Genomic DNA, 9,092 nt, shown 5'->3' with positions numbered 1-9,092 from the left:
ATTTGCAACTATAACTTATTAAAAAAATACATTTTTTAATCATTATTAAAATAAAATGGAATCCTTTACAAAATCTTGAATGTCACTTATATTTTTTTTATAAAGACTACAGTTTTTTATTTTAATAAAATAAAACAAATCAGGGAAGTGTTCTCGCTGTATTAGAAAACTCCATTAACTTAAATTTATCATTGACATTGATTTTAATATACAAATCTCTAATATTAAAATAAAGCGAAAATTCAAGAAAATTGGTGGCAGAGGAGAGAGGGGAGGGAAACTGAATGTTCCTCTCTACATAAAGGGACTTGGTACAGGGAACTCGCAGAAGGAAACCCACAATGAAATCAAGGAGCTCGTAGAAGATGGAGAAGAGATCATCATCTCCTCTTATTGGAGGATCGAAGCGCGCGACTTATCGACATCTTTGTATCAGGCCCTTGTTCTACGCTTTGTTTTTCATCGGATTTTTCTCCGTCGTCGTCTTGTCCATGAACCGTGCCTATACTTCCCCTCTTAGTTCTGTGGATTGTAATTCATGGCTGCGGGATGTTAAGCTAAACCTGAAATGCGCGTCCAAGATTGAGGGGATCACTCCTGCAGTGCCTCCTCTAAAACCTATCAAGATCGAATTTCTTGAACCTCGTTCACTGGTGAACAATGTTTTACCTCCTACTGTAAGCTCCTCTTAGCCTGTGCCTTTTATAGATAAGTTCACTCTTTAAATTTGATATTGTCCAGTTTGTATATTTAGAATTTCAGATCAGATATGGAGAAAAAGGTAAGATTAGCTTGAAACGTTTCTTGAAAACTCGGTGACTGTGAGGTAATTTCTTAGAATTAATGACAAGATAAAGCGAACTTTATACCATACTATATTTTTCGAGAATTAGAGACAGTGATGAATGGAAGTGAAATTTTCTTGTAGATCCAAGAAATACAGAAGAATGACTTTTCTGTAAGCCTTTTATGTGATCATGAATGGCTGTGAAGATTAATTTTAAATATCTTAAGTCATCCTTTGAGATTTAAAAATATGAGCGCGGAGAAGTTGAATGTGTCAATACCTTTAAATATCTTTCTTCATTGCTAAAGATTGAAAAATACAACCACACAGAAATTGAAATTTGTAAATATTTTCGAATGCAGGCAGAAATCGTATTTATAAATATGTTTAGATATCTTAATTGCATGAAGATATCAAAATACAGGCATAGATAAACTGAATTTATTTTGCAGGTTGTAGAAATATACAGAAAAGTTATTCATATAAACTTCACAGTTATTTTTGTGATCTTTCACACAGGGCGGGAATTAACTTATATTTTTTCTAGTAATTTTTTTATGGCATATCGATGAATTTTTGATGGGACTTTAATTTTGCTTATTTATTTATTGCAAATCCTTGACATTCTACAGAAATTTATGATAGGACTTCAAAGTTTCATTATTATGTCTAAGGAATTTTTGTGAAAATCTGCGACCATCTAGTATGCAGGATATTGTTAGATTCGAAAGCTTTGAGCTGCCGAGTTAATTTTTATTTTCAATGCCATTAACCATTTTATTTTATTTTATAAAGAGCTATTTTATTGCAGGAAAAGAGTCGCGATTCTCAAGATATTTCATCCCATGAAAATCCTTCTGAATTTAAAGATAACGAATTCAAAGAAGTGTCCAATAAAAGCATCAACGGCGGTTCGTTAAAACTAGATGGTGAATTCAATGTCGATCTTTATCCTGAAATATATCTTAATGTTTCGGCTTTTCGAAGGTGAGATTCTAAAATATTTTCTATGCTTTGCCGCCTTAACTTTGATGTACTTAATTTTCTTTTCCTGAATGTTTGCATTTCCTTTAAATAATCGCAGGAGCTATGCAACCATGGAGAAGATATTTAGGATTTATTTGTACAAGGATGGATTCAGGCCTCTGGTTCACCAAGGTCATAGAACCGGAATTTATGCTTCGGAGGGCTTCTTTATTGACATAATGGAACAAGGCCACATGTTCATCACAAACGATTCATCCAAAGCGCATATGTTCTTTCTTCCTTACAGCCTCAAACAAATGGTGAATCATCTCTATAATCCCCGTTCACGGAACACAAAGCTCATCAAAAGAGAGATCGCGAGCTACGTCCGAACGATCGCGACTATGCACCCTTATTGGAACAAGACACAGGGGAGGGACCATTTCTTCGTCTCCTGTCACGATTGGGTGAGTTCGTCGATGCATGTTACTCTAAATTTAACTCTTACCTTCAACAAAAAAACGAACATTTGATCGTTACACTTTCGATAAATTTGCAGGCCTTAAGTACTGCCAAAGCCAACAAGCAGCTGCAAAACAATGTCATCAAGGTCATCTGCAACACCGATAAATCTAGGGGTTTTAATGTTCTCAGAGACGTGTCCATGCCACAAATAATGATAAAGCCCTGCAAGGTGTCTCCAGACGCGCGGCTATACCAAAACCTGGGCGGTCCAGCGTCCTCGGAACGGCCATTCTTGGCTTTCTTTGCAGGCCAAATGCATGGGACTCTGAGGCCCGAAATTCTCAAGCACTGGGGAAACGAAACAGATCCTAACATGAAAATCTTTGCGGTGGGCCAGTCACATCCCGGATCACTACAGAACAACATTTCGTATTTTCAATTCTTGAAGATGAGTAAATATTGTCTCTGCCCAAGAGGCTTTGATGTCAACAGCCCCCGTTTGGTAGAGGCCATATACTACGACTGCGTCCCTGTTGTTATTTCTGATAGCTATGTATTCCCCTTTGCAGATGTACTGGATTGGAATAATCTCGCCATTCGGGTTGCTGAGAAAGATGTTCCTACCCTGAAACAGGTTCTCGAAGATATCCCCCAAAAGACATACGAATCAATTCAACAGAATTTGAAGTTTGCCCGGAAACACTTCTTGTGGAATGAGAAGCCTGTCAAATATGACGTCTTCAATATGATCATCCATTCCCTGTGGACTCAATACCTTCGTGGAGTCAATACCTTCGAGTTTAACGAAAGCAACCGAACCATAGACCTTTGAATCCATTGATAGTTCAGAGGGGTGCTGCTGTTTTGGATTGGACATCATTGTTTTTCAATCTATCTCAATTCTAAAGATATGTTCATAGCGGGAGGTCAATTTGACCACAATTCTTCAGCATATCTCAATTCTAATGATATGGAGAAAGCTGGAGCTCAATTTGACCTCAGTTTAAGCGGTGTAATTAGTTCATGAATTAAATAAGGCAAGTAAAAACATGAAGGGAGTTCAATTTGACCTCAGTTTTAGAGGTTTAATTAGTTTATGAATTGGCAATTGTGAATAAGATCGCCTTATTTTACATGCTTGCTCTAACATTATTTATTATTTCATATACTGTTATTAGCTTTAAAAGTTTTTTTTCCTATATTGTCATTATTTTATATACTTATAATTTAAATGTCTAATTTCTTTTCTTGTATTAAATGTTCACCTTTCATATAATGACCGAGTTGAATTCCATGAGCAAAATTCTATATTCTTTAAGATATAAGATATTTATGCATTATTTTATTTTAAAATTTTGACATGGAAATCTTAAATATTATTATTTTTCTTTAAGGGAGGAAAGTGGTTGAAAATAATAGTTGTCATTCTTATTTTTTATTTTCTTATATTTTATTTAATATTAGTTTTTATTATTGTATATATATTTTTAAATATTTTATTTTTATATCAATATATTTATTAAAAACTTAACATGTAACATGCATAAATAATATTCACTCCAATTATATTCAATTGATTTTTTTTGCAATATTGAGTTTTTTTTTTTTATATATTAAATAAAATATATTATTTAATTAATATCTATTATATTTATAATATTCTTTAAGCAATTTTAAAAATTTATATCTATTACATTAATAAATGATTTATTATACATCATTCTTAATTACATATATATAAGTTCCATATTAATAAATAGATATATATTAATATAAATTATTTTCTTGACATCCTAGAAATTGAAATTTTAAATTTTAAATTTAATATTATAAAAATAGTATTAGGGAGGTAGGTTAATAAGTGACAAAAGTAAGGTCAAATTTGTGAAAATGAGAGATCCAAGGTTCAAATTCTACGATTGTGTTTTGGTTTACGAAGAGGAAAAACTCTAGTATTTAAGATTTAAAGTTTGTGGTCAATTTGTATAAAGATTTTCTAAGTTATGATTTTCTAGATATGCATAACACTTGGAAAAATAATGGTTGTATTGATTTTAAATATTTGGTTGTGAATAAGGCTAGGTTTATATTCTAAAGTTCATAAATAAGGTGCATAAGTTCTTATTTTTATTTATTTTATTTTCTTTAACTATGAGCACTTCACCATATATGTCAAAATTTTAACTTGGTAATGGGAGGCCCAAGAAATTCACCTTAGAAAGTCTGTGATTTATACAAAATCATTAGAAAAAAGAGAGAAGAAAGAGGTGGAGTGGAACATCAAATAAGGTTATAAGCAATGTTTGATAAAAAATTTAGATTGTTACAAGACAAGACAGAGAATAGAATATTACGGTTTGAGACTCATCTACAAAAAGGAAAAGCTAGATTACAAGAATTGGAAAACTAGAAAAAATTAATCCAAGAAGGAGAGGTCCAAAAAAATAACAACATAGGAGACAAGATTAAAGAGTAATAAGAAAAACTAAATAATAATTTGGCACTAAATAGTATGGAAATAAATTAGATATCGGACCATCAAGGAGGGAATGAATAAGCTAATTGAGTTGGATCAAGAACATAACTAAGCTAATTGAATTGGATCAAGAACATAACAAAATATGCCTTGAATCTCATAATTGCTAGTATAAAAGAATAGAATGATGATGATATACTAGAAAAAGTAAAAGAAGAACTAAAAAGTAAGTCACACATTAAAACAACTTATCTCATAGAAGTAAAGAGGTTGGGAAAAATAATTAAACATAAATATAGATTGATCTATGACAAGGTAAGTTGTAATGACCATAAATATGACATATTAAGTAAATATGCAAGCTTAAAAGAGAGGAATCTTTATGAATGAAGATGTAATTCCAATAGAATAAGTTAAAGAAAGAAGTTAAAAAGGTAAATGGAGCCAAAAAGGAAGGAAAATAGACAATAATTAGAGATAAAAAAGTTATTATTTGTGATAGATACCATCATAATAATAAAATATAGGAATTTAGGACGCTCCAGATATTTTTTTGAAAATGTCGCAGCTTTCCATGGCACAAGGCTCCTGTTTTAAGTTGAATCCTAAGTGAATTTGATACAATTTATTGAGTTAAAAAATGGGACCATGATGAGTCTATGGTCACTTAGGTAGAATGATTCATCCTATAATCAACATGGACCAAGAAATTCTATATTAAAGGGATTGGAGGTATATTTTATTATATAAAAGAATGTTTCTCCTCACATTTGACTTCATAAGATAAACCCTCTCAATTACTACATTAAACCCTCTCAATTACTACTTTGGATATAAATCTCAAGCATCAATGCTAAGAGGATTTATACAAGATTTTGTTATTTAGCACCTATTAATTCTACATTTTGTAAAAACGTATTCTAGATAATATTTGCCCCTTTAATACCTTAGAACAAGATATTCATAGTCCAGGAAATGGAGATAATATCCTCTTGCTAGGAGAATTTAATGTCAAAATTACAACTAACAAAGAAATTCTTCTAAGCAATAATTACAATCCTAATTCTTTATGGATAAATGAGGAACTTGTTTTAACTAGTAGATACAAAAGAAACTCCAAAGACTTGCCTAAGAATTTGTTTAATATAGAGCTAGCCTAGCTTTGTAGTTGGCAAGACCTAGTAATTTGCACTCACGTAATTAAGTGATCAAAATCCAACTAAATGACTTGTATTTATGGGCTTAATAGTAGTGTCATAGATTACATGGAATTCAATATCCCTATTTCCAACCAAATATAAATTTTCACCTCTTAAATGACCATGAGCTTGACTCCAATAATAGATTTTTAACCCTAACTCTAAGATTTTCCATTCAAAAAATCCCCATGAAAGAAAATTTTGATAATAAAATGCACCTACTCTTTGAAAAAAGTAAATCTGATCTCTTCCTAAAGGATTTAAAGAAGGATTTAAACATCCTAACTTATAAGGACAACATTGAAAACCCATATTATAATCTTACTACAACCCTCTTTACTTTCATTAAAAAGTTCTTTATCAGGATGTCATATAAAAAGAATAATTGACTAAACAACCCTTAGTATGATGACAACTGTAAAATTTCTAGAAAAGCCATTAGAGAGCTTCTAATGAATTTTTAAAACTTGATAAAATAAATTGCATGAAGTCCTTATTAAAAGGAATAAAGGGTATTATATAAACAGAAAGAAAAAGCATCACACCTATCTAAATTGGATCCTAGGAAGTTTTGGAAGAACATTCTAATTCGTACAACTAAAGAAAATAAAATGATTCCCTTAAAGGACTATATTTTCCACCTTAAAAGATTTATGAATCCCTTAATGCCATGAATACCATCTCAAATATTCCTACAGAAGATGAAATATTTTCTTTAGAAGCCATAGAGTTTGGGGTTAAGCAACTCACAACTATGGAATCTAAGGACATTGAAGGTTATTAAAATCAAATTTTAAAAGTCATAGGGCCAATCCTCACCCCTCACATACACAATCTCTTCAATTTGCCAATGAAGCAAGGCTTCCCTAAACCCTGTATGCAAAGTCTCATTGTACCTATTTTTAAAGTGGGGATAAAATCATTCCCTTTAATTATATGACCATTATGATTATCCCCATTTTATCAAAGTTGTATGAAATTATTTTGGAAAAGAAGAATAACCTATGACTAGAAATCCATGAAAAACAAGCTATAGGCTAAGATTAATTTAGGAGATACCATTCAACTATGGACCACTTTGTTACTCTTAGGATCATTGCAAAGGAGCATCACAATAATAAAACTGATCTCCTCTATAGTTTCATTAACTTTAGAAAAGCGTTTTATACAATTAATAAGACAAACCTTTGGAAAAGGTTTAAAGAGAAAAAAGTTCCTTTTGAGTTGACGAATATTGTGACAAGGTTGTGTTAGGCCCCTATACTACTAGTGTAACCCCTTATTGTTATTAGTACAACCCCCTTATTATGTTGTTGTACCCATGTAATCCCCATATTGTTATTATTGTGCCCCATAGAAGCTCACTATTGTTATTATGGTGCCCTTACATTATTATTGTTATGTCGGCTCTGATTATATTATGACCCCTTAGAATCCTATATATAGAAAGGAGGTCTTGTCATTTGTATCATCGAAGAATTGTTCCTTTATGTAATTTAAAGGAGGTTTCCCCCTCAAAGAGGCTTATTTTTAAGGCGTTGATCTATCTTTTCTATCTTTTTGTGATCTAGTTTCATAACATTTGGTATCAGAGCTTTGGATTCTAGGGTTCCGCTGCTCCAAATAGGTCTTCGTGGCATGTTCGCTATAACATTTTTTCTGCGCCATTTCAGAAGCTAAGAAAAAAACCCATTTGATATGAATTCTCGCTAAACCTTGGATCTGAATTTTAGATCTTTTCTCGCTATCTTTTCGGAGATATGATCTGCGAAAGTGAGGGTTTTTTGCAAGCTCCATAATTTCATCTCAAACAGGTCATCGTGAACTTGTTGCTATAATTTGTTTTCTATGAAGGTTGAGAGTCTGAAATTAAAACCCATTTGAGAAGAACTCGTGGGGAAGCGCGGACCCGAATTTCAACTCTTGTTTCGCTATATTGTCAGAGATACAATCCATGACATTTTGGGTTTCCGTAGGCTCCTGAATTACATCCCAAATAGGTGACATGGGGAAAATCATCATAATTGTCTCTCTGAGCATCGGAATGAAATTTCGCCAGAATTTATAGAAAGACGATGGACTGTAGTTTCCTGTGTATATTTTTCAGATCCGAAGGTCAAAACAGTGACATGTGGCACTTCATACAAGTTAGATATTCTAAAAAGGTATATAATCAGGTCATCTTGGGAGATTGTGCATAACTCTTTCTTGGAGAATCCAATTTCGATCAGAATGGTGGCATTGGAAAGAGGACACAGAGGGATACTATAGGTCGCGATTTTAGAACTAGAAGATACGAAATTACAGAGTTACAGCCGTTTCAAGATCGAGCTCCTAAAATCAAGAAAATGCGATATGAGGAAGTTTGATGGCAAGGATTCTGTAATTTGGATACTACAGATGGAGCAATATTTTGATCTACATGAGGTGAAACTATTACAAAAGGTACGTATTTCATCTTCATATTTAGAACCAGATCAATTTTTATGGTATAAAGGGCTTTGTTCTCGTAAACCACTTGTTACGTGGTCAATTTTCACGAAGGAAATGATAGCACATTATGAGGATACAAAGCAAAACAACTTCTTTAGCCAATTGATAAATATCAAACAAAAGTGTTCAACAGTAGATCACATTGAGGACTTTAAAAAATTGAATATAAGGGTAAATGATATTCCAGATAAGCAAAGGATTGATGTCTTCATAGGTACTTTAAAGGATAAAATTCAACATGAGGTTCGTATTTGGGAACCTGATTCATTGGAGAAGGCATTCAGGTGAGCAAGAAAAATTGAAAGCGAAATTATGGAAACAAGGAATCCCACCACTGATGACTATAATTATGGAAGTGTTTTTTCTCCTAGACTTCCGCAACCTACAAGGTTTACACCACAACAATTGGAAGAAAAGAGAGAAAAAGGACTTTGTTACAATTGTGATAGAAAATACACTAAAGGTCATAAGTGTGTTGAGAAGAAATTTTACATAGATTATGAAGAGGAGGAAGAAAATGATAAAGAAACATCAAAAGAAGAGGAAATACACCAGGAACCAACCCCAGAGAAAGAAGAAATGAATCCGACCATATCTTGTAAAGCATTGACAAGAATTACCACTCCTCGAACTCTCGAGATAGAAGGACATATCAAGAAGAAAAAGGTTCAAGAAGTGAAATATCACATCAAGAAAGAAGAAATGA

At 32.5% G+C, this 9,092-nt stretch overlaps 1 protein-coding gene across 1 annotated transcript; it reads left to right on the top strand.

Moving 5' to 3' along the window:
* The first annotated feature begins 365 nt into the window (after positions 1-365).
* Positions 366-3,050, top strand: LOC149260986 (putative glycosyltransferase At5g25310). Its single transcript, XM_089366987.1, has 5 exons — positions 366-653; positions 755-781; positions 1,599-1,774; positions 1,872-2,220; positions 2,313-3,050. The coding sequence occupies exons 1-5, from the start codon at positions 366-368 to the stop codon at positions 3,048-3,050; spliced, it is 1,578 nt and encodes a 525-aa protein (XP_089223113.1).
* The last annotated feature ends 6,042 nt before the right edge of the window (positions 3,051-9,092 follow it).

Source organism: Pinus tabuliformis, chromosome 6 (genome assembly GCF_031772625.1).
Source record: "Pinus tabuliformis cultivar Carrire ecotype Pingquan chromosome 6, CPIR1, whole genome shotgun sequence".
Classification (NCBI taxonomy): Eukaryota; Viridiplantae; Streptophyta; class Pinopsida; order Pinales; family Pinaceae; genus Pinus; species Pinus tabuliformis.
The sequence above is the reverse complement of the archived record's forward strand: the minus strand, read 5'-3'. Positions and strand labels throughout refer to the sequence as shown.

Bases quoted from the DNA above. Each gene is read 5' to 3' on its own strand.
- LOC149260986 (XM_089366987.1), top strand. From the start codon at position 366: ATGGAGAAGAGATCATCATCTCCTCTTATTGGAGGATCGAAGCGCGCG. The intron at 654-754 runs GTGAACAATGTT...TTGTATATTTAG, and splicing joins TTCTTGAACCTCGTTCACTG to AATTTCAGATCAGATATGGA. The intron at 1,775-1,871 runs GTGAGATTCTAA...AAATAATCGCAG, and splicing joins AATGTTTCGGCTTTTCGAAG to GAGCTATGCAACCATGGAGA.